Genomic DNA, 24,469 nt, shown 5'->3' on the forward strand with positions numbered 1-24,469 from the left:
AGGCGTCGAAAGTAGAAAATTATATGAATAATGGATTACCTTTCATAGTTCAAATTATCATATTCTATAAAGCTAGCTTTTATATATTATCTAAAATTTGGGAGATGTGTAATGAAAACAATACTCCATTTTCAAGATCGATCTCAATTGACTTTTAACTCTTATATTATCGGATACGAAACGAAACATATATAATTCCAGTGTTGCCAGGAGGATCAAGTCACACAGTGTAGATTGCATCCGGTTCTAAATAAAATATTCAAAGTTCAATTTTTATCGCTTCCACTCTAATATACCTTTTTTTTTTTTTTTTTTTTCAAATTTAATTATTTGTCGCGTCGATAAAGAATTTGAGTTGAAATTTTGAAGCCCTCATTCATTATCCGTTTTAAGTGTATAGTATATTAAATTAATTAAACATGTCATCACTTTAAAACCTGAATTAAATTTGATGGACCTAATTAAACATGATAACTTGACATACGTTTTTAGCTAATTTTCGAACACTTTAAAATAGAGGTCATCATTCATATTATTTAATTGTTTGGCTAAAGTGCAACAACCAAGTTGGTTAGAAAGTTGGCAACTACAAAGTACAAGTTCTATTTTTGTGGGAGTGATTTATTAGACTTCTTGGTTTAAGTTGGTTAGTGCATCTTCAGTTGAGTTACCATGATTTACATTCTCTCAAATGCTTTATCGGGTCGGCGTGTGGGACCCTTAAGGTTGGGTTCAGCCTTTTGGAAGAATAAATTAAAGTTTAGTTAAAATGGGCTAATTATACCAGTCATTTGCGTATGTTGAAGACATATTAATTACAGTCATCATTTACGACAACCAAAGGAATTGGAATAATGAAATTGTTAATGATAGATTAGCTAAAGAAATAATATGTGACTGAAATTTTAATCTAAGATTTAGGCCCTGTTTGATAAATGGTTGTTAGCTGATAGCGGTTAGCTAATTGGATTAGAGCGTATGACTTGTTGATAACATTAACTGATTGTAGAAAAGTGTTTGGTGAATTAGTTGTTAGCTGATATAGTTGTTTAGTATAATTTCTTTTCTTAAAAAGCTAATTGAAAAAATTATTTTGAGCAACTTTTTTAATTTTAGCATTTTGGAATTACAAAAAACTGATTAACCAAACATTTATATTGATTTGTTTTTTTTTTTTAACCAAGTCACACAGCTAATAGTGATCAAATAGGCAAAATTGACTGATAAGTTAACTATTTTAACTAATAGTGATCAAATAAGTCTATGAAAACCAAAATTTCCTTACCCATCCAGCAGGGTAGTAATTAACTGTATGTAGATGGACTCTAGAGATGGACCAAAACTATTAAGGCTTTGTTTGGTAAAAAATAGTTTTGGTCCATCTCTAAAGTCCATCTACATACAGTTAATTACTGCCCTGCTGGATGGGTAAGGAAAGAAGTTGAAAATGTTGTGTTTACATGGTCCAACTTGTTACTACAAATTATTTAACAATAATAATAATAACATTTAATTTGTAACTCCTACATGCATGTTATATTAATAATAAATCATGTTATAGATAATGAGTTTGAATGTAACGCGCCTACCTGCATGCTTTTGCAGCTTATGCAATTTTCATATATATATGATTTATAAACTATTATATAGGAGTGAATTAAAGTTTCAATACTCATTTTTGTGTCGTTGTTGCGGCAGGTTTCCTTGTTCACCCGAAAAGATGATCAAATCAGCTCAGCAAAGCTCCCAGGGTTTGTAAACTTCATACTTTGTATGGAAAGGATGAGTCCATATAGGGACCTGAGCAACCTGCACACCTGATTTGGTCTATCCCCCACAAAACCTGGTGGAAGGACCATGTAAACCTCCTCCTCTAAGTCCCCATGAAGAAAGGCATTATTGATGTCAAGTTGTTGAATCTCCCAATTCTTGGCCACAGCCACTGCCAAGAAGGTTCTTATAGTTGTCATTCTTGCCACAGGAGAGAATGTTTCAGTGTAATCTACTCCCATCTGCTGAGTGTATCCTTTGGCCACTAGTCTAGCCTTATATCTTTCAATAGATCCATCTGCCTTATGTTTGATTTTATAAATCCATCTACATCCAATTGGTATTTTCCCATCAGGCAAATCTGTTAGGATCCAGGTTTTATTTTGAACCAGTGCTTCAATCTCTGACTTCATAGCCTTCTTCCATTCATCACTCTTAACAGCCTCATAATAAGATTGAGGCTCAAGGGATGTTGAGACAGCAGATACTTTAACTGAGATTGGATCAACATTTGTATACTTGTGAATGGGATAAGGTGATGTTCTCTTTTCTGGGCCATCAGCAATCAGTTGTTGGCAATAATAGTCATGTAGCTTGATTGGTGCACTTTTGGTTCTTGTTGATCTCCTGAGGGTTTGATTCTCAATGTGACTAGATGAGCTGTTTCCATTTATGGTTTCCTCATCACACTGTTGATCAGCTATGTGAGATGAACTATGATCAACTCCTGCCTCACTGTTCTCCTCATTATCCCAATCAAGGCCAGCTGTGAGATCTTCATTGTCTTCATTAATGTGGTTACTATGTGGTGTATCTGCATACTGGACATCAGGTGTAGGCTTCCAATGTGAATACTCACTCTCAATACAAGTAGGAACCAGGGGCAATGAGGGGTTCAAGACATCAGTGCTGGTGTTTTCTGTTTTTCCAGAACTTGCTTCTTTGAATGGATAAACCTTTTCATGAAACTTAACATCCCTGGACACAAAAATAGATTTGTCAGATACATCATATAAAATGTAGCCTTTTATGTGAGCAGGATACCCTAGGAATATGCATTTCCTTGCCCTTGGTTGGAACTTATGTCTTCCTTGTGATATAGTGGCTCCAAAACAAAGGCATCCAAAAGATTTCAGCTGACTATAGTCCACTGACCTTCCAGTCATTATCTCAAAAGGAATTCCTCCATTAAGAACATCAGTTGGGAGCCTGTTTATGAGGTATGTGGCATGCAGAACACAGTGTCCCCAGAATTTTATAGGTAGACCAGATTGAAACATGAGAGCCCTAGCTGTATTCAACACATGCTGATGCTTTCTTTCTGCTATTCCATTCTGTTGTGGAGTGTACACACAAGTCTTTTGGTGAATTATTCCCTTCTCATTAAGGAGGGCAGGCATCATGAACTCAGTGCCATTATCTGTTCTAATAGCTTTAATTCTGCTAGAAAATTGGTTTTGAACATAGCTACAGAAGTTTTGAAAAATGTTCTTAACTTCTGATTTGTTCTTCAGTAGGTGTAACCAAGTGAACCTACTATGATCATCAACAATATTTAGATAGTAGTGTTCCCCTTTTAATGAAGCATCAGCAAAAGGACCCCATACATCCATGTGAAGTAAATCGAAACATTTCTGAGCCCTGGAATCACTGACATGAAAAGCAGTTCTTTTATGTTTAGCAAAGTGGCAAACATCACAAACCATTTCAACATTCTTAACAGGAAAAGTAATGTTTATTCCTTTCAATGATGGGATTTTATTAGCAGGATAGTGCCCCAGCCTATCATGCCATACATCAATGCTAAGACTATTACATTGTAATTTCAACTTCTCATCAGTCATTTGACTTCTCAATCTGGTTGGAGGTCTATTAATCAAGTAGAGCCCTTCCTTTTCTTTAGCAAAACCATCCACTCTTCCAAGAGGTCCCTGAATGTCACAACAATCAGGCTTCACAATAATTTTGCACCCTGCCTGCTTGGTTAATTTACTAGCAGATACTATATTGAAAGCAAAAGTTGGGATGCATAACACATTCTGTAATACCACATTATTATCCAATTTCACTTTTCCTACATGAGTAACTTCAGCTGTTTTCCCATTGGGCATTTTCACAGATATTCCAGAGACTTGACAACTGTTTTTAAGATATTCTATTGAGCATGTTATGTGATCTGTGGCACCAGAATCAAGTATCCAAACATCTAGGGAATTCTGAAAAGCATTGATTAGAAGATTACCTTCACTGTGATTTTCACCAAGATCTTTAAAATCTGCTGTGAGTCCATGATTAGTGAGAGCAACAGCAGCATTGGAGGAGTTCTGACTAACTTTGTTCTGATTTTGCAGAAGATTTACCAGCTTTTGGAACTGATCATCAGAGAGGCCAGTTTCACCCACCTGGTTCACAGAGGTATTCATGGACTGTGAACCTTCCTGATTTCCCTTTTGTTTGGCTTTGTATCCTGGAATCCACCCTGGTGGATAGCCATTCTTCTTATAACATTTCTCAATGGTATGTCCAAGCATACCACAAAATGTGCATTTGGGCACATTCTTCCCTCCATTACTGCTGAACTTCTTTTTATTACTTGAGGATGTGTAGGCTACAACGCTCTGTTCATCCATATTCTGGGCTGCATTAGCTTGAATTAGGTCTGTAGATTTTTGACTGATAGCTCCCTTGATTTTCCTTTCTAATTTCAAGGTCATATTAAGCACCCTTCCTACGTCTGGCATTGGATCCATGACAAGGACTCCGGACTTAATAGGCTCATATTCCTCACTTAGTCTTTCCAGGAATCTGATGACATAGTCATCTTCCCTTTCTTTCTGTAACTTCTCCATGAGAGTGCATGAACACTTAGGTGTACATTCGCACACAGGCAAAGGTCTTAAGGTGTTCAATTGTTGCCACAGAGAATTGCATCTGGTGAAATACTCGTTAACAGATTGATTTCCCTGCGCATTTTTATAGATCGCATTCTGCACTTCAGATATCTTATGGGGATCAGATTGCGAATACCTTTTATTGAGAGCATTCCATATTTCTGAGGCTTTGTCGAAGTACATGATGCTTTCAGCTATCGCAGGGCTTACTGATCTTAAGATCCAAGAGCACACGATGCGATTGCATCTCCTCCAAGCTGCATACCTTGGATCAGCTTCAGTAGGGCTCGAAATAACTCCATTGACGAACTCATACTTGTTCTTCACTTCTAACGCCATTTTCATGGCTCGGCTCCTGGATGGATAGTTAGTCTCATCCAGAATTGGAGAGACCAGCACCACATTTGGATTTTCTGTAATGTGCAGGAAGTATGGATCATCGAACTCAGCACTGTGCTGATTTAGTTGTCCTTGGTTCAATGATCCAGCTGACTGTTCACCACGATCATCTCCTCCTGTCACGTTTTGCGCCATTGTTACAGCAGCGTAGCTTCTTCTCTGCTCTGATACCATGATCAAATCAGCTCAGCAAAGCTCCCAGGGTTTGTAAACTTCATACTTTGTATGGAAAGGATGATACATCATTACTCAAATATTAGTCTCAAGTCTTACAAGTAGAGAAAACAAAAGCTATATACTACCAGTAAACGAAAGGGAAAGAAAGCAGTTATAACTAACTGTAGAGGAAAAGACAATAATGCCTTCAAGGCTTATTACACAAAAGCCCTCACTGGTTGAGCATGGGTTGAGCCATGCTTCATGTTTCGATCAGCTTAGCTATACTTCATCAAAAGAAAATATAAACACATTAGTTAGTCCAATAATATACGATATTTTCAACTCTTCTAATTATCTAGGAAAACCTATATTGGTAAATGGTAATTGTGTTATTCTGGCTGCCAGATATTTTTTCATGTTAGAAAATGGTGAAGGACTACTATAAGGAGCCAGGAGGCAATTAAAAGACCAAACTGTCCTTGAAAATAGAAGTCCTCATTCATATTCAATATTCATCAATAGTATGGCTAACGTGGACTAAAATCGATCAATTTATTTAAAGTCGTGAATGAAATTTGCCGAATGCAACTAATAGTTGAACACATGTTTTTTATAAAAAAATAAAAATAAAAATATGCACATGCTACTATTCTTCTCCCAAAAAAAAAAAAACATTTGAGAGCATTTCGCACAAAGAATCAGCCCGCTTTCGGCATAATTCCCACACTGTTACATACTGTAGAGGTTTGAACATTGATTTCGACTCTCAAATACTGCGTACTGAACCAATGAGCTAAGTCTGTGCAGGCATGCACATGCTACATACTATAATCGTATGATTTTTTTTTATTTGATGTAAACCACTAGATGGTCCAGGTCTTTATCTGATCATATGATTCAATTAATGTGGATTTAATTCATTTTAAAAGATAAGAAGAGTTGAATAGGTGTACTAATTTCAAACTTATTTGACGTCATGCAATAGTATACTAGTGTATTAAGAAACCAGAATAGGCGTCATTTCCCTAACATCTTAAGCCATTGTAATTATATCGTTCCACATTGATACCACAATTAGTATATATAGCAAATTGCGATTATATATATTCAGCAATTTCATAGGTTGATCACTGTAGATATGTTGAACAAAGGTAGAGAGACAAGTCTAAATTCTATCATTAAAATGTGACGTGACGTTTACTGTTACACAATTGTAAGAAAATAAATTATACTGTGACATAATTGTAAGAAAATAAATTTGGATTAAAATGTGAGGTTTATTGTTACACAATTGTAGAGATGTTGAACAAAGGTTAAGTGCTTTTTTTTTAGTACTAAAGGTTAAGTACTTAATCAAACACAATATTCTTGATTAATTTGTTGTTTAAAACTACAGATATATATTAGGTGTTAATATGCACATACAGAATACATGCATATTGCAGTCATTTATAGCTAGATAAATAGGTGATATGAATTTTCATCCAAGATTTAATAGTTTTGGTCCATCCACTGATCCACATATAGTTAATTTACAATTGTCTAGCTATGAATAGATTTGTAGTAGGTATTTATGGCTAAATTTGAATTTTCAACTTTAACAAAAAAAAACTATCTTTAATCTGTTTCTATATATACAGTTGAAAAAAATGCATCCTTCATCACTTTGTATTCATCAATCTTTTCCGGTATTGAGAAGCCAAAAAAAAATAAAAAATGGTGGTTTCAAAAGTGTCATCGTTTTGGTTTGCATGCATAATATGCATATTTGTGGTTGTGATAACTCCTTGTTGTAATGCCCAGAACTCACCTCAAGATTACCTCGCCGTTCACAACGCCGCTCGCCAAGCCGTCGGCGTCGGGCCGATGACATGGGACAACAACGTGGCGGCGGTTGCCCAAAGCTACGCTAACAAGCGGGCCGGGGATTGCAAACTCATCCACTCTGGTGACCGGCGGTACGGAGAAAACCTAGCATGGGGAAGCGGGGCCTTCATGACGGGGAGGAGGGCGGTGGAGTTGTGGGTTGATGAGAAGAAGTGGTACAACTACGCCACCAATTCTTGCAACGCGCCGCCGGGGGAGTCGTGTGGGCACTACACGCAGGTGGTTTGGAGGAGCTCGACAAAGGTGGGGTGTGCTAGGATTCAGTGCAGAAACAATTTAGGATACTTTGTTATCTGCAACTATTCTCCTCCCGGCAATTATGTCGGACAGAGACCATACTGATCAACTTACAGTCATGTAAACCCTAATAAACAAGTCGTACCGGTCTACCGGACGTACGTACGGCTTTCATGAAATTAAATAAGCAGCCATGCATGCATGCATGCTTGAGCAATATATAATTAAACACCATGTACTATGGAGAAAACAAGGCCTAGAGGCTGCTAGCAGTGTATGTAGACTTCAAAAGTGTATGTTCTGATCTTGTTATCAACATAATATATATAATTTTCTTCTCTTTAGTTTAAGAATTTATTAAGTATGTAGCTATCATTAGTGCTCTCTTTGAGATATCGACCAGTGAATAAAATTGAAAAAGAATGTGAATCTTGAATGCAAGAGATTCCTAAAGGTTCCTACTCGTTTTTAACCAAATTATTTATCTCTGTCAGAGATGTTGGATCTTATTCAGAATGGTTGCTTCCAGAATTTTATGTCGATCTTACTGCTGACACTACCATGGAGTTCTTAAAGTACTCGCGTAAACTCTACAGCAGTCTAGATCACTCAACTGTCATTAACTTGGAGCTATGGCGCGGGAGGTTAGTGCGATATTTATTGTTACATATATATTAATGTTTTCATGTGACATAATTATTTTAACAATGTGTTTGAATATTTTAAAGTGGTTATTTTAAAAGATGCTATTACACCACTATAATATAATCTTATGACTCAAAATTGAATTTATTTACTTTTTTTTTTAATGGAAAGGGTAGGGAAAATCCCGGAGCGTTCTTTCTTTGATCCACCACCACGAGACTAATCTTGTCCTTCCATTGGATCTAAAACATGGAGGCAAGTAGCCTTTCAATTCTCGAACATAATTACTTTCTTTTTTTAGGAAGAGAACAATCTGCACTTACTGTACTATTCGATGGTGTGTATTGAAAATTGAACTTAAAATATTATTGTTACTTAATTAGTCAGATAAACTTGACTAGGTTTTCCCCAACAATATAACTATTAGCAAGTGAAAAATTGGCGTGTTATATTTTTAGACTCGTTTAATTTCATAGATGAACAATTTAATTAGTGATTGTTAATTTCTTTCTCTGGTAGATCATCATTTACAACTAACAAGGAAAATATAAAAAAGTTGCGATTGATGAGATTGTTAATATGGAGTAATAGATTAGCTAGAGTGCAGGTAGAGATCATTAAATTAATTAATACATTGTTTGGTAAACAAAAACATATATATAGTGAGAGAAATATCTTTTAACAACACGCTTAGTATTTTCTTATATGGTTGATACACATGCATCACTTATTTATATATATAATTGAAAGATACTCTTAATTAGTAGGGGCGCTGGCCGGAGACGTTGCCGGCGGGATCATAGCTGCAGGAAATGAGCCACCACCCGTTATTGCAGCGAGCTCTTCCACAACCCAGACGGACGGAGCTCCGCCACACCACCTGAGTGTAGTGCCCGCAATCCCCGCCGACGCAAGAATTGGAGTTGTAGTCGTAGTTATCCTTCTCATCCACCCACAGCTTCACCGCGTCGGCGGCGTTGAGGTCGGGGTACGCCTTCGCCAAGTTCTCGCCGTACGGCCCGTCGGAGTGGTTCAGGGCGCAATCGCCGGTTAATGAATCGGCGTGGTTCTGCGCGTAGGACGCCAACTTGTTGTCCCATGTCATGTGCGGAACCCCGACCTCATCCCTGGCGTCGTTGTGGGGGTTTAGGTAGTCGGCCGGGGCATTCTGGGCGCCGGAAAGATCAAACATGGCTATCATCATGACGGAAAGCAGAGCTACGACTGGGAATTTCGACAGACGACCCATTTTTGTTTAAGCTAAGGTTGCTGGATCGAATACTAGAATTTGTGTTGTGTATCAAAGTAGGAAATGGAGGGAGGTATATATAGCCGGCCGGAATTCTTGAAATTCACGGCATGGTATGTACTGAATAACTCCTTGCCTAACCGGGAATGAATTTCCGAGGAATCAATAAATAATTCAAGTTGACAAATTTTACATTGCACGATCTATATATATGTACTATACGTAGATGCATGCATGCAAGAAATTGGATGTTAATAAAGAGATCATATTGAAATGAGCTTGTTAATAATTGATACCTATTAGAGAAAAAATATGTTAAACAGATTTTCATACAAAATTTAATAGTTTTGATCCATCCTCAACCTTGGCAAATTCTATCTACATACATAAAGGTAATTATTGGCCTGGCTAAGCAAAGAAGATATATTTAGGATAATCATGATTTGACATCTGTACAATTGGCTATAAATAGGTTAGGCTGATTTTTATGGCTAAATTTGAAAAAACCAAAACAAAAAAATAAAAATAAAAAATTATAGTATGGATGAGAATTGGGATGGCTTGGTTTATTTCACCTTAACCGATACCTTAAAACCCATAAGGATTGCCACCCTTTTCAACCTTGGCGAAGTCCATCTTGAATTGTTAAAGTATGTAATGAGCAAATTAAAGTAGCCTTATAAGAAAAAAAAAATAATAGAGTTTGTCAATTCAAAACACTACTCTAATTAGCATTTGTCATTTAGTAGTTTGCTCCTCATTTTCTTGTCGATTAAGGAAATATATATTCACAAAATATCAATTTTAAGAGCAAATTCTTGTATTAGACAATATAATATTAGATTTATTCTTATTTGAACAATTTGTAATGCGTTCCGTTTGCCAAAAAGATTGGAGAATTTGAGTTTGCCAAACAAATACTATACCCATAAAACCTATATACGCCAATAAATGGTCAAAGAGTAATATTTTTTAGAATTAATACCATCTGAAATCTTCCGAGTATAATGGTTTTGCCGCATTTAGTCCTAAACTTTTCAATTGATCATATGTGGTCCTTCGATTTTCAAATTTAACCATTTGTGGTCCAAGTTAACCACTCATGGTCCTTCAACTATTAAATTTTAACTAACCGTGGTCCTTTCAAGACGACCACGATTGGTTAAATTTCTAAAGTTGAAGGATCATGGTTGGTTAAAATTTAATAGTTGAAGGACCATGAGTGGTTAACTTAGACCATATATAAATGGTTAAATTTAAAAGTCAAAGGACCACAGATGGTCAATTTGAATGTTTTGGACTAAATGTTGCAAAATCACCATACAAGGATGACCTAAGATGGTATTAACTTTATTTTTTAATAGTAAACTTATATTAGTATTTTATCATATAAGAACCAACTGCAAAATAGATGCAGAATTCATTATATTACATATATGCATAGAGCATGCAACACTAACTTGCTTGTTTATATATATAATTGAAAGATATTATATTCTTAGTGTGTAAGGGCGCTCGCCGTCGACGTTGCCGGCGGGATCATAGCTACAGCAAATGATCCACCGCCCGTTATTGCAGCGAGCCCTTCCACAACCCAGACCGACGGAGTCGCGCCACACCACCTGTTGAAAAGTGTACACTTGTACATGAAATAGGTTAGGCTGGTTTTAATAGCTAAATTTGAAATTTCAACATGAAATTAAATATGGGCTTAAATTTATTATTCTATATAGTTATTTAAAAGAATCATTAATTTGTTTCTATAAAGCAATGCCATTCTTCATCACTTCAATTCCCAGCATCTCCGGCATTCATCAATCCTTTGATGATCCAGTATATATTGATCGAGAATACAAGAAATGGGGTTTTCAAAACTGCCGTTTTTGTTTGCTACATGCATGCTTGTTGTGGCGATGATGAGTCTTTCTTGTAACGCCCAGAATTCTGAAAAAGAGTACCTAGATTCTCACAACGCGGCACGCGCCGACGTAGGGGTCCCGCCGCTGACATGGGACAACGAGGTGGCGGCCTATGCCCGAAGCTACGCTAAGCAGAGGTCCGGCGATTGCAAAATGATCCACTCCGGCAACCGGCGGTACGGTGAAAACATAGCTTGGGGAAACGCGGCGTTCATGACGGGGGCGTTTGCGGTGGGGCTGTGGGTTGACGAGAAGATGTACTATAACTACACTTCCAACTCTTGCAACGCGCCGCCGGGGAAGGAGTGTGGGCACTACACTCAGGTGGTTTGGAATACCTCGGCGACGGTGGGATGTGATAGGGTTCAGTGCAGCAACAATACAGGGTATTTCGTTACCTGCAACTATTCTCCTCCTGGCAATTTTTTTGGTCAACGGCCGTACTAAAATAAGAGGATTCAATAATCCCTACCATTTTAGTTCTTCCCTAAATATTTAACCCTCGATATTAAAATAACATGCTTAGCTTGTAACAATCATGCATGGTATGATAAATGCAATTGTTATTCATAATTTATGTATTTTATATTCACAATTACAGAACTATATGTTCATAATTACTTATAAAACTCTATGTTCATAATTTTTAAATTTTATATTCACAATTATTGAATTCAATATTCACAATTACAAAACTCTATATTCATAATTATATGATTTTATTTTCATAATTTTTGAACTCTATATTCATAATTATTACAGTTTTGGGTAGTGTTATTATACACTTTACACAATGTTGAGATCTCATAAATGGGCCCCCAAGTCTAAACAGATTAGGCCTAGCACAACCCATGATATATATGTTGATGCTCTCAGCCTCTGTTCCATGTCCAAACAATCTCAATTTTGATTTTCATATTATTTAATAATAATAATAATAATAATATTTTTCAAATAAAAAAATAATAATAATACTAATTACAAATGGTTTCAAAAGATTGCTAATCAGATGCGTGTATGCATACACACATATATAAAGAGTACATTGTAAAGCGTTTACATACAATAAAAAATTTGACTGTCATTTTCATTTATTTTTTTGAAAATTTTACTGTTATTTTTATATTCATTAAATTTTTTAACGATCTTATACAGTGATATTAGACTTCATAATATCTCGCTCTCCTTTCAATTCAACTATTTCCCTAACATTTTCATATGAGAAAGTAATTTATATTATTATAGATGCATATATACAACTCTTGCAAATTATAAAGTCTGATCTACACACAGATACGATTTAAATTTATTAATTTATGATAAATTTGTCAACAAAAATTATAAAAGCATGTTAATTTATTGTTAGTGTAAACATAAACGCTATGAATTATATATATGTGTAATGTGTGTGTGTGGTGAACATTGGTTTTGAGTGTGGAAGCTTAGTAGTATGCTTTATATCATTTCCGTCACGCCGGCAAGGGCATGTGCGATATGGCGAAAGCAGATCAAACCAGACAAGATGCCACGTAATACTGTCAGCCTTATGATTTACTTCATGACTTGATACACACGTGTAACTTTCATGTCTCACTGGATTCCATTAATCCTTTTCTTATAAATTCTACACTCTTTTCAAGAATCTATTAGTCTACTATGGACTAATTCCTTAATCCTTAATGCATTCACTATACTAAGGTTGTAAACCTAACTTGAGGCGAGCTCGATAAGAATTGTTTTGTTCAAGTTCAAGCATGAAAAATGATGTTCGAGCTCGGCTCGGTAATTTTTTGATCCGTTGTTCAAGTTGAAGATCAGTTCGAGATGGCTCAAATTGAATTCAAGCTTAAGCTCGGGTTCAACTTTATGTTTCAATTAATTAAAAAAAATTAAGTCTAAAATTTAATGTTTAAAGGCTTAAAACACTAAAAAACAAGTTCACATCAATTACAACTCTACAACAATAATGGCTTGTTTGGTTGTGCGTAATTTGGCTGTAGTTGAATTGCAATTCAGTGGAAGCCACAATTACGCCGTTTGGTTGGAGGGAATTGCAATTCCACAAAATTACAATTCCCTCCTTTTGCTGAATTGCAATTCATGGGCACCCCCCTATGAATTGCAATTCGGTGGTTGTGGGAAAAGGAAAAAGGGATGAAATGACAAAAGTACCCTTAATTATTACTACTATTATTATTACACAAGGACATTTTAGTCTTTATATCACTTCTTTCATTCCCTACCCAATAATTCTATTATCTCTACCAAACAATGTAATTTGAATTCCTACTTTATTCCCACCTTATTCTTTCCACCCTAATTCCTTACTCCCAACCAAACGTCCCGTAATAGTCCTTGATTCATTGTACTTTCAATATACAATATATAAGTAATTTTTATTAATTTATTATAAAATAGATCGATTATATCACTCACAGAATATATCTCGAATACATAAGAGGAAGCATAAAAGTGAGATAAAATTGGTGTCCCACTTTTCTTCAAATTAATCCACACGTACATAGAGAAAGTAAATATAAAATTATGATATTAACTCTTATAAACCATATTTTATTTGTACGACCAACGAAATTCTGTATGGGAGAAAATATAACAAATATTTTTGTTTAAGTTTTTAGTTTAATCAATGTTTTGTCAGATCCAAAACCACCTGATGTGGTGCCTAAGCTAATGTATGCCAACCTAGACATACCTACTTTGGATTCTCACATATAACCGACAAACTCCAAGAACAAAACATTGGATTCCACGTCATACCATTCCTCGAACAAAACTCTATTTAATTTTTTTTAATATTAAAAAATCATTATTTGTACAAATCATAGGGAATACAACTACGCACAAAAATGATTTTCTATTTTTATTTTCTTTTTTGCAAAGCGCACAAAAATGAATTTAAAAAAAAAAAATGTAGACCACTGTACAATCTAGTGACAAAAATAGAAATAATAAAGGAAAAAAAAAAAAAGCCAGGTAAGATGAGCTGTCAGTTGGTTAATTAGTTAAACCGACGTCCGAGGTTTACCCTTCGCGGGAAGGAAACCTGACCCGACCCGGATTATCGTCATTCTTGATCCGATTGCCTCAGTTCTTTCCGGAGCTTTTGAGAGAATGATCGGCAAGCGTCGACGCTTAGATCCATGGCGGCGGATAAAGCCACAAAGGCGGCGGCGTCCTCGGCGCAGGTCACGTGCTGCACCCCGATTTCCACCTCCGGCTTGCAGCATTTCCCGTCGCCGCCGACGGTGGACGACATAACGAATCCGCCGTAGAAGGGGCAGGCCCATGACCCGGATCCGGGGGCGGATCCGAGGTCAGACCCGGACCCCAAGCTAAAGTCGAAGCTGCTGTTGGGACTGGTCAACGGGGTAGGTCCATTAGCCATGTCTATGCTGAACTTGCCGCCATTCTTCAGGCAGATTGAAGATTTCACCAGCGTTATTGTGTCCGTGGCGCCGTCCGGGATGAGCTCAAACCGGAACCCGATGGAATCTCCGGCGCCGGAGCACTCCCGCCAAGCTTCCAGGCGGCCCCAGGGCTTCCAGGTGCCGTCGCCGGGCCGGAGAATGAGCCAGGCCCCAGGATTTGACCTGCTCACCCTATCACTCCCCGGCGAGGGAACAAATGGGGTCACCATTGACGCCGCCGCCACAGGTGAACCAGACAGATCATGGATGGTGATGGACCATCCTTTTCGCTCTTTAACAGCCTTTTCTTTACTATCAGATGCACTAAAGCATCTCCTTGATGTGCTCGATTCTAAATATGAAGATCTGAAAGACAAGGAATTCAACGTTAGGAACCAATCCACGAACAAAAATATTTTTTTGATTAATCAAATGAATGAGTTTTCATGATAGTGACAGAAATAAAAGGCAAGTAGACCAGTTCAGATTTTTTAAACCCAGGTGACATAATCATATCAATTTCAAGAATTCTAAACACTATTATAATAATAATGATGATGATGATTCATTCATTCATTCAATTCCTTCTACGGAAGAAATTACTACTCGGAAAAGTAATCATCTTCAAAAGAAATGTTAAATTTGTAACTAGCAAAAGAACAAACATGTGGAGTGCAGAAATTCATGGCTTAAAACTTTGAACTAACCTGGATCTCAGGGTCCTATCTCCGCAGTTTCTGAAACTGAATTTGCAGGAGAAAACCGGCTGCTTAACATTCCCGTTGACCTGAAACACTTGTGGACTACACTCAGGTTCGCCGTCAAACTGGAACACGAATCTCGGGTCGGGCTCCGCCTTCACGTTCAGGTGGAGCATCGCCGCAGAACCCGGAATAGAAACCCATCCCGACTGAAACACAAAACCCCTGCTACTACTCACACTAGTTTCCAACCCCTTCAAATCCAGCGGCACCACCAAAACGCTCCCCAATCGCTTCCCGCCATTCAAACACGAAACGCCATTGTTCTCGGCATAAACCTCAATCCTCAACGCGCAGGGTTTCCCCTTTGCGCTCAACAGCTCCAGAATCCTCTCCAGCTCCGGCTTTTTCAAGTTGTAACAGGCATGAACCCTACTCTCGACGACTCCATCGGCCTTTTGGATCACCGGCACCGTCGAAAACTGGGTAGAGAACTTGCCGGTCAGCCTGATCTTACAGTAAAAAGAAGACGACGACGAGGGTCTCGCCTCCGCCGGGAACGTCAGTGCTAAGTTTCCGATATTGATTCGCACAAAAGGACACGGATCCATGAGGCCTCCGTAAAAAACGATAAATTGTTGCGCCAAGAAACGAAGGGTATATATATAGTAACGGGTGCAGTAATTTTGTGGGCCCAATGGGTTAAGGATGCATGGGCGTGCGTGCGGAATGAGCCAGCTACACAAACCTACTATAGATGGTTCAGTCAAATTAGAATTCTACTATCCTTCCAAATCTTAACTCCTTGATGACAAATTATATCATGGATCAACATCTATCTTGCATTATAGACCCATACAAAAATAATTTTCAAATTCTATAATTAATAATTTTTGTACATATAGCTATCATATTATGTGTCAGCAATTATCAAGTCAAATCATGTATCTATAGTTGACACATTCTGTACCTGTAGTTGATAGTTTTTGTTATGTGTTAACAATTATTAAGTTATTTGTTTGCGTGTACAGAAACGATTAACATACAGTAGGTACAGAATGTGCTAATTGAAGGTACAAAATTTTTGTATCAAGATTCACAATGCAATATAAACATGGTCCATGGTATAACAATTGTTCCTGATGTGGCGGGCACTAATAGCAATAGTTATACTATGGACCCGGTCCAAAATACAAAATTTACATACTAATGTTCATAATTTACATAATGAACATTCACAATTTGAATTGTAAATATTCAGTAGGTAAATTGTGTACTTTTGAATTCAGGTCTACAAAATAATTTGTTGCACTAATAGGTTATTTTCATTATGTATATCTTTTGTAAAAATATCTACACTAAAATTTTAAGTGTGGAGTAAAAGTTGAGAGTAGAGAAAATGAATACATATAATATTTTCTATCAAATTAATTGATTCAGTAATTATAAAGTTTTAAGTTTAATTCAGAAATTTATTATCATGGTAGACATCAAGAGATAAATTCAGATAGAAATTTGGATTATTATTTCATTTGAGATGAATGATTATTTCTGATTGAGTTTTTATTTCACTCGATTGGAAAGCCAGTAAATTGAATATATGCATTGTATTTTTTGGATCCACGGGAGGGATTACCAAAAAAATAGATATAATACATTGTATTTAACCTTAAAAAATTATTCTGAGTAATGAGTCTCCTTTGTTTAGGATTATTGCAGTTAAGCCCACCAATTTTTTTAGCAATAGCACTTGTGCCCTGTTTCATAAGCTACTTACAATTCACAAATGATATAATGGGATAAAATATCAAATTATTTTATACCATGGACAGCAAGGAAAAGAAGCATAAAGTTGACAAGGTTTGAATGCAAGGAAAAGAACCATAAAGATTGAGAAAAGTTTAATTAAAAAATTAAAAGGGCCCAAGTGAAATTATCCATTTTGTAGGGGGGTGGGGAAAATGAGAGAAGAGCTGGATTGGCAATGGCTTACAGCTGGAGAACAGCTGTTGGAGCATTCCATGTTAAGGAAAGGATTGGATAGCATTCAGGTACCAACTTGGACCTGGGTCCCACGACCATTGTGGCCCCACTTGCCAACCTGTCAATTCGGCTTGGAATTTTATCTTATTTTATTTGTCTTTTGTTTGTTTCCAAATTTGACAACTCTTTAATGTATTTTCCAATATGTAATACTATCTTTTTGGATTCATATTGTATTTTCCAATATTACTACTATCTTTTTAGATTAGGTCACGCTCATATAATTTAATTCTTACTTAATAAAGAACATGACCATACACTGACACACATACAAGTCTCGCTCACAAAATTGGATTTAACCCACTGAAGTTGATTCTTACTCGAGAAAAAACATTGTTTAACATAACACATTACACATATATAAAAGTCAAACCTTACAAGTCACACATAAACGTTGAACGTTATAATTGCATTAATATTCTACTTACGAACCGCTCCAAATTGCTAAATTTCTAACTCTTTTTTTCAATTTTTTTTTTTGGTTTTGTGATTATGTGAAACGTTGAACTTTTGTGATGCGAAAAAACTATTAAAAATGAGTTTTTGCATTTCAAAAACATTGTATTCTTTTCTCAAAAAGTTGAATCTCAACTTGGCAAATTATGTTGTGCATCCGTATGCACGATGCGTGGTGCATACGGATGCAAAAACGACATCGTTTTGCATCAAAACACGCGTCCTACTTAAAAAAAAAATCAGTTTCGATTCTCAGCAACAACATTATGTTGTTCATTTTTTAGTGCATTCATTCTGAATTTTTAGTTATGAAATTATGGATGTGTAGGTATGCAATTCTGGATTTATAGTTATGAAATTATGGATGTGTAATTATGCATGGTGTAGTTATGTAATTCTAGATTTTATAGTTATAAAGTTATGGATGTATAGTTATGCAATTCTGGATGTATAATTATGAAGTTATGGATGTGTAGTTATGCAATTTTGGTTTTATAGTTATGAAATTATTGATGTATAGTTATGTAATTCTAGATGTATAGCTATGAAATTATGGATGTGCAGGTATGCAATTCTGATTTTTTTAAAGCTAGACGTTAGAATGACGTCGTTTTTGCATCCGTATGCACCATGCACGGTGCATACAGATACACAGCATAACGATTGGTAAATCACGGTGACTCAATGCTCAACAGACAGAGTTAAATACCAATGCGCACAAAAAATCTGTCCACTTTTAGACATAATCACCAACCAGTACATAGCTAATAAATTAGAGTTTACTCAGGCATGGTCTAACAAAAAAAAAAAAAAAAAAAAAAAAAAAAAAAAAAAAAAAAAGCACAAAGCTAAGGAGCAGTGGAGTTGGGCAACCAAGACAGACATAAAATCCAAAATTGTGACAGCCAACAAGCACAAGGCTTCCCTGTTTTTTCTTTGGACAGCTAAAATTCATTACTTGATCAAATAGCTCTCTGTAAACTGGGGCCTGTTTGAAATTTATAATCATCATAAATGTCATGGTGGGTCAAGATGAGTTACACAATATAAACCAGACACATCATTCACACACACAATCTCAGTCTCCATATTCGAAAAATCTGAGCCATGTAATAGAGTTAGGTGAGCAGTATTCCCATCCAACTCGACGACAGCCTAGCTTTTGATCTTCCAATCTGTGCTATACTCAAAAGGGGTTCCCGTATCTCTGTCCTTTTTTCTCGGCTAACCAAGATTCCGAAACTAAATGGTCTGCAACGAGAGGTCTTTCAACTGCTGAGGGTCGACTTCAGAAGGTGCCCGAGTAAGAGCACATTGGGCGGTTGTTGTCTTCGGGAATGCTATAACGTCCCTTATGGATTGAGTGCCCGCCAAGAGCATCACCAACCTATCTAGCCCGAAAGCAATACCTCCTGCCACGTGATTTCAAGAAAATGAAAAATGATACCTCGAATAACCTTAACGGAAATGAACCTTAAATTTAGACCATGAAACTTTTTTCCCGTGGATTTCTAATAAGTTCATAGCAGTGCTAACGTATATACCGTGTGGAGGAGCACCCATATCTAAAGCCTCCAAAAGATAGCCAAACTTCGCTTCAGCCTGGAGACAACCAACAGTGTCCAGTGAACTTCCATATAATTCACGATGGAATTTTAAAAAAAAAAAAAAAAAAGCTTCAAAAAGTGTATACAATCAATGTTAATTTTTAATTCTTGATTTAGTTTAGGGCCACGTTGAAGGGTGGCTTAGGTTTCAGTTACTAAGCTAAGCACAAAAGAATGTTTTCCTCGAAGGAAACGCCACCCTTTAAAGTCTTTGTAATCATCAAAAGACAACTATAGGATAGCTTGCATACATGCATCACATCACGGTACATATGAGATGAGAATTGGATTTAAAGAGTTCTCTTACCTGTTCAGGGGAGATGCCAACAATTCCCAACACCTTTTCTTGAACATCACGCTTGTGAATTCTCAAACTTCCTCCTCCGATCTAATTTAGGGTATATGTAAATGAATACAAATAAGCATTCTTATCTGATATGGCTGTTGTACGACCAATTGGTATAGGTATAGATAACGAGTAGAAATTACCTCAACTCCATTGTAAACCAGGTCATAAGCTAAGGCACGTGCAGAGGCAAGGTTGTTCATATCTTCGGGGTTTGGGGCAGTGAAAGGATGATGCAAAGCCTGAGAAAGAGCAGAGATGTTCGATGAGAGATCAAAAACTCGGGAACATAGAAAATGGTCTTATCAATTAGCTTAATCCATCCATTCCATCATCAGAGATATCATATAATCTAAAATATTGACATTATTCAAACCTCAAGCCTCTGCTCTTGATCATTCCACTCAAACATCGGAAAATCAGTCACCCACAGGATTGAATGTCTCGACTACATAACCAAACAACAAACAAGGTTAGACAAAGAAAACTGCCACGTATCTATTCTCTGATCGCCTACCTTCTTCAATAATTACATCAAATGTAGTCCAAATTCCTATTCAAAAAACTTACCTCATCCACTAAGCCCAATTCGTGGGCTATGTGTATCCTCAAACGGTCCAAAGTCTTATTAACTGATGCATGGTCTCCTAATGCAAACAAGACAATATCATCTGAACTCGCAGACAATCGTTTAATTAATTGCTCTTTCTGTGTAATATCCAAGCTTGAAACAAGAGGGGGAATCCCTTCAATGTCCCCTGGAAACCATATAGAAACACTGTTAATGACTCCCTTTGCTGGATATGTAGACAGATTCTTGGCTAAAAATTTTACTGGGTAATATACATATACTATTCAAGAGTATTTTTTTATTTATTACCATCATTCAAGACCTTTATGAAAGGCAAACCCTTTGCACCGGATTTAACTGCTTCTCTGTAAATGTCACCTTTCTTGAGAGCAGTGTTTGAATAAGTTTTTGCCCCAGAAGGCACGCATAATGCTTTAATTATCCCTCCACTTGCCAACGCATCTGCAAAAACCTTGAAGCTGGAGTTTGAGAAAATGTCAGACACCTGCAGGCAAATATGAAGCCACAAATATCAGGTATCACTGGCAATTTCAAACCACCAAAAAGGAACACGCAAAATAAGGGAACAAGAATTTGATTTTCGAGTGTAATCATAGAGATGATGATGAGATGGATGGGTAATGGGTGTAAATCATGAATGAGTACATAACCTATGACAGTTGTCAAAGACAAACCTTTGCAAAATGGAGGGTTAGACTAAAAAGCCTACAACAAAAGTATAAAGAGATAATGGCATATAAATGCACGAGAAAGTGAGAAACCACTAGGAATATTACATCTTTCAATTCAAGATCGAAACGAAGATCTGGCCTGTCCGAACCATATCGACTCATTACTTCAGCATAAGTCAATCTTGGAAAAGGGTTGGGCAACTGGACACCCTTGATCTCTAGAAAAACCTGTAATGGATAAAGCCTCATATGAAAGGAACGAAAGCAAGGAAAATAAGTGTTGGAAAGTCAAATCGCATAACTTTGAAAAACATTTAGTGAGAATAAGATCACAAAAGCACAACTCCATTCAACAGAATGTCCCTTCGAAATATATCTGTTCAAACCAATGTCACTAACCTTTCTAATCAATTCTTCATTGAGCTTCAGCATGTCCTCTAAAGAAGTGAAGGACATTTCCATATCTAGTTGTGTGAATTCAGGTTGCCTATCAGCTCTCAAATCTTCATCCCTAAAACACCTGCAGTGAAGCACACACCAGAAAATTCATAGCAGGAATTTTATCAGATGTGTCCTCATCGACATCTATAATCTTTTCTCTGTGAACAAGAACGAATCAACATTTCCATAAAGGCCAGTATCTTCTATACAATTTGTTAAGCTAAAACGCATTTTCTACAACCAAGGACCAGCAAAAGTTGGAGTTTTTGTGCATCCAAAAAGATCCCAAATTCACATTACAAAACAATAAACTAACCTTGCTATCTGATAATATTTGTCAAAACCAGAGACCATTAGCATTTGCTTGAAGAGTTGTGGACTTTGAGGCAATGCATAGAACGCTCCTGGCTTTTTAAGAAAGAAGCAAGTTATCAAACTCCATATAGCGAAGAAACTTTTCAAAACTTCCAAATTCTATTTTCAGCAGAACATAATGTGCAAGCATTTGATAATGAAGGTAAAGTTTAAATTGCATGAAGCTAAGAGAAAGAATTAACAACACTACTAATAGCAATAGTAATCATCAAAGATAGCCGATGACATAGTACAATTGGACAGTACTAATATAATGCATAAATAGGAAGAAAATAGAGTTAATACCAGTCGAGGTCCTCCGAGTATAGTGGCACTGCCACGTTTAGTCCTAAACTTTCAATTTAACCACCCTTTGGTCCTTCAACTTTCAAATTTCACCACTCGTGGTCCTTCAACTTTCAAGTTAACCACTCATGGTCCTTCAATTTTTAACATTTTAACCAACCATGGTCCTAACTTTGCCCTTACGCAAACTAAGCAAAAGACCACGACTGGTTAAATTTGAAAGTTGAAGGACCACATGTGGTTAAATTGAAAATTTAGGACTACACGTGGCTGTGTCACTATACTCGGAGGACCCCAGCTGGTATTAACTCGAAGAAAATAATTAAATATTTAATACCTGTAATCTAGAAGGCACTAAATAATCTCGAGCACCTTCCGGAGTAGACCTAGATAGCATTGGAGTCTCGATCTACCTTACAACCATGGGGAAGGTCAGGATCAACACAGAGAAAAAAGCAAAAAAACGGCAAGCATCACATCATGCATCGATATAGAGATTCAAATGGCATCACTGACTTAATACCTCCACAAAACCATGCTCATCCTCCAAGTACCTTCGCATCAGTTTCACCACACTATGTCGCAAGAATATGTTGGAACTCATTTGTGGCCGACGTAGATCAAGGCATCGATACCTATAATCTACCAAAGTAATTAATACATAAAGCTAGCAGCAGCATGAGTCACTTACAAGCTGTTTAAATATGAAGATGGTAGCAAATAAATAAATAAATAAATAAATAAATAAATAATAATAATAACACACACACATGGAAAAGGGGAAAATGACAATGAAATAGAAGAACGAAGATGGTAGCAAACTGCAACTCATTGATAGAAATACGAGCAGATGAAACATTCAGTGTTTTGAAACAAAAGGCTTAGAGATAAAAGACTTAAATGGACAAAGGAAAATGTCAGAACTTTGAGTGCATGTACGTATATAATTCCAAAAACTTAAATTTATTACCGCAATCGTATTTCCTCTTTAGCTGAATCTTTTGAATCATCAGCTGCAGTAACCAAGAATGGCAACTTCAAGTGTACTGCATTTAACACATCTACATGCTCTGCTGCAACCTGTACAAGTAAATAGTTTACAATATTGAATCATTATCAATTAAATTTGGAAATGTAAGAGCATGTGTAGTCCATAAGAAGAATAAAAACGAAAACAAAACAGGAACATACTATTAAAATGTAGAATGACTAACCTCTATCATGCCAGTCTTCATCTTCTTATTCACTGATTCACCTGGCCGAGGCCTCACAACACCTTCCACAGCAACCACATACTCAAGTCTCAAATCATTTACAGTCGAATGAGCCTGGGGGAATTCATCCGGAAGTGTAGTAATCTGAAATCAAAATCCTATTACAGATTAATGGCAAATAACTATCAGATTGGCCTCCGGGCTATCTAAAGCTGGAAACTTTACATAATCATAACCACAAAGTATTAGCCAAGTATCATCAAGAATTAAATTCCACTGAATATTTCACAAGAGAATACAATTACAATAGTACCTGAACAATTCCAGTGTGGTCTCTGAGGTTGAAAAAAGTGAGGCCACCGTGGACTCGATGGAGGGCGACCCATCCGCAAAGCCGAACCCGTTTACCCACGTCGGATTCGGACAATTCGCCGGAGTATCGGGTGCGGGTGACCCATTTGAGCTGTCCACCGGATTGAATTGGAGGCTTCTTGGAATCTGTTTCTGCAGAAGGGAGTGAAGTAGAAGCTGAGACGGAGAGAGACGAAAGGGTGCGTTTTGGGAGCGGTGTGGGAATGAATAGGGGATTAACGTGGGCGAAGTAGAGCAGAGAAAAGGAAGCAAGAGGGGAAGGTTTGGAACGAAGGGCAATGGCGGGAAGTGAACGAAGAAGGAATATGGACATGGTGGACTGAGAGATGGTGAAGAGCGGTCCGAAGCTCACAGGATGGATAGAGTGAGTGAGGAAGGTGAGCTCACGCCTCACGGGGTTTAAGGATTTGGGTCCGCTGACGTTGGCGGCTGTCGGATTCCGGTAGTCCAGTGCTGCTAATGACGACAATATCAGGCCCAATTCTTAATATTATAATTTGGGCTTAACATTCTGAGTGTTGGGGATTATATCAGGCCCATTGGAATCAGCCCAAAATTTGAGGCCCAATGGAATCAGCCCAGTGGTCGCCTTCTCACACCGGAAGGTTGTCTTCTCGGCTTCTCCGGTGAGAACTGGTGGCGAAGTCGACCAAATGGTTGCCTTTTTTCCGGCATGTGACCTTTTGGTCACTTTTTTCGTGTTTTCCTTTAAATTTTGGCGGAGTTGATCAGAAATTCATTGGAGTTAATTGGAATGTCACCGGAATTTTTGTGATCTGCAA

General features: G+C 37.1%; 5 protein-coding genes across 5 annotated transcripts; 2 read left to right on the forward strand and 3 right to left on the reverse strand.

Moving 5' to 3' along the window:
• The first annotated feature begins 6,887 nt into the window (after nucleotides 1-6,887).
• LOC109165882 (pathogenesis-related protein PR-1 type-like) lies at nucleotides 6,888-7,687 on the forward strand. The gene has a single exon (XM_019314859.1). It carries the CDS (start codon nucleotides 6,936-6,938, stop codon nucleotides 7,446-7,448), a length of 513 nt encoding a protein of 170 aa, XP_019170404.1. The 5' UTR covers nucleotides 6,888-6,935; the 3' UTR covers nucleotides 7,449-7,687.
• Nucleotides 7,688-8,580: 893 nt separating this feature from the next.
• Nucleotides 8,581-9,294, reverse strand: LOC109165886 (basic form of pathogenesis-related protein 1-like). Its single transcript, XM_019314863.1, has one exon. The coding sequence runs from the start codon at nucleotides 9,235-9,237 to the stop codon at nucleotides 8,749-8,751; it is 489 nt and encodes a 162-aa protein (XP_019170408.1). The 5' UTR covers nucleotides 9,238-9,294; the 3' UTR covers nucleotides 8,581-8,748.
• Nucleotides 9,295-11,020: 1,726 nt separating this feature from the next.
• LOC109164940 (pathogenesis-related protein 1A-like) lies at nucleotides 11,021-11,697 on the forward strand. Its single transcript, XM_019313500.1, has one exon. It carries the CDS (start codon nucleotides 11,097-11,099, stop codon nucleotides 11,601-11,603), a length of 507 nt encoding a protein of 168 aa, XP_019169045.1. The 5' UTR covers nucleotides 11,021-11,096; the 3' UTR covers nucleotides 11,604-11,697.
• A 2,417-nt stretch (nucleotides 11,698-14,114) lies between these two features.
• On the reverse strand, nucleotides 14,115-15,945 carry LOC109164561. Its single transcript, XM_019313064.1, has 2 exons — nucleotides 15,292-15,945; nucleotides 14,115-14,950 (listed from the first exon to the last, which is right to left on the reverse strand). Exons 1-2 carry the CDS (start codon nucleotides 15,894-15,896, stop codon nucleotides 14,242-14,244), a joined length of 1,314 nt encoding a protein of 437 aa, XP_019168609.1. The 5' UTR covers nucleotides 15,897-15,945; the 3' UTR covers nucleotides 14,115-14,241.
• Nucleotides 15,946-18,729: 2,784 nt separating this feature from the next.
• Nucleotides 18,730-24,102, reverse strand: LOC109165830 (aspartate--tRNA ligase, chloroplastic/mitochondrial). Its single transcript, XM_019314777.1, has 15 exons — nucleotides 23,629-24,102; nucleotides 23,316-23,459; nucleotides 23,072-23,181; nucleotides 22,625-22,736; nucleotides 22,439-22,510; nucleotides 21,758-21,849; nucleotides 21,400-21,520; nucleotides 21,106-21,228; nucleotides 20,618-20,813; nucleotides 20,308-20,495; nucleotides 20,114-20,185; nucleotides 19,881-19,979; nucleotides 19,699-19,779; nucleotides 19,329-19,386; nucleotides 18,730-19,196 (listed from the first exon to the last, which is right to left on the reverse strand). Exons 1-15 carry the CDS (start codon nucleotides 23,998-24,000, stop codon nucleotides 19,027-19,029), a joined length of 2,010 nt encoding a protein of 669 aa, XP_019170322.1. The 5' UTR covers nucleotides 24,001-24,102; the 3' UTR covers nucleotides 18,730-19,026.
• Nucleotides 24,103-24,469: the final 367 nt, after the last annotated feature.

The sequence above is a fragment of the Ipomoea nil genome, unplaced genomic scaffold (genome assembly GCF_001879475.1).
Source record: "Ipomoea nil cultivar Tokyo-kokei standard unplaced genomic scaffold, Asagao_1.1 scaffold3069, whole genome shotgun sequence".
NCBI lineage: Eukaryota > Viridiplantae > Streptophyta > Magnoliopsida > Solanales > Convolvulaceae > Ipomoea > Ipomoea nil.

Coding starts and splice junctions, on each gene's coding strand:
- LOC109165882 (XM_019314859.1), top strand. CDS start 6,936: ATGGTGGTTTCAAAAGTGTCATCGTTTTGGTTTGCATGCATAATATGC.
- LOC109165886 (XM_019314863.1), bottom strand. CDS start 9,237: ATGGGTCGTCTGTCGAAATTCCCAGTCGTAGCTCTGCTTTCCGTCATG.
- LOC109164940 (XM_019313500.1), top strand. CDS start 11,097: ATGGGGTTTTCAAAACTGCCGTTTTTGTTTGCTACATGCATGCTTGTT.
- LOC109164561 (XM_019313064.1), bottom strand. CDS start 15,896: ATGGATCCGTGTCCTTTTGTGCGAATCAATATCGGAAACTTAGCACTG. Junction 14,951..15,291: donor GATAGGACCCTGAGATCCAG/GTTAGTTCAAAG, acceptor CTTGTCTTTCAG/ATCTTCATATTTAGAATCGA.
- LOC109165830 (XM_019314777.1), bottom strand. CDS start 24,000: ATGTCCATATTCCTTCTTCGTTCACTTCCCGCCATTGCCCTTCGTTCC. Junction 23,182..23,315: donor TGAAGACTGGCATGATAGAG/GTTAGTCATTCT, acceptor TTACTTGTACAG/GTTGCAGCAGAGCATGTAGA. Junction 20,814..21,105: donor TCGATCTTGAATTGAAAGAT/GTAATATTCCTA, acceptor ATTTGCCTGCAG/GTGTCTGACATTTTCTCAAA.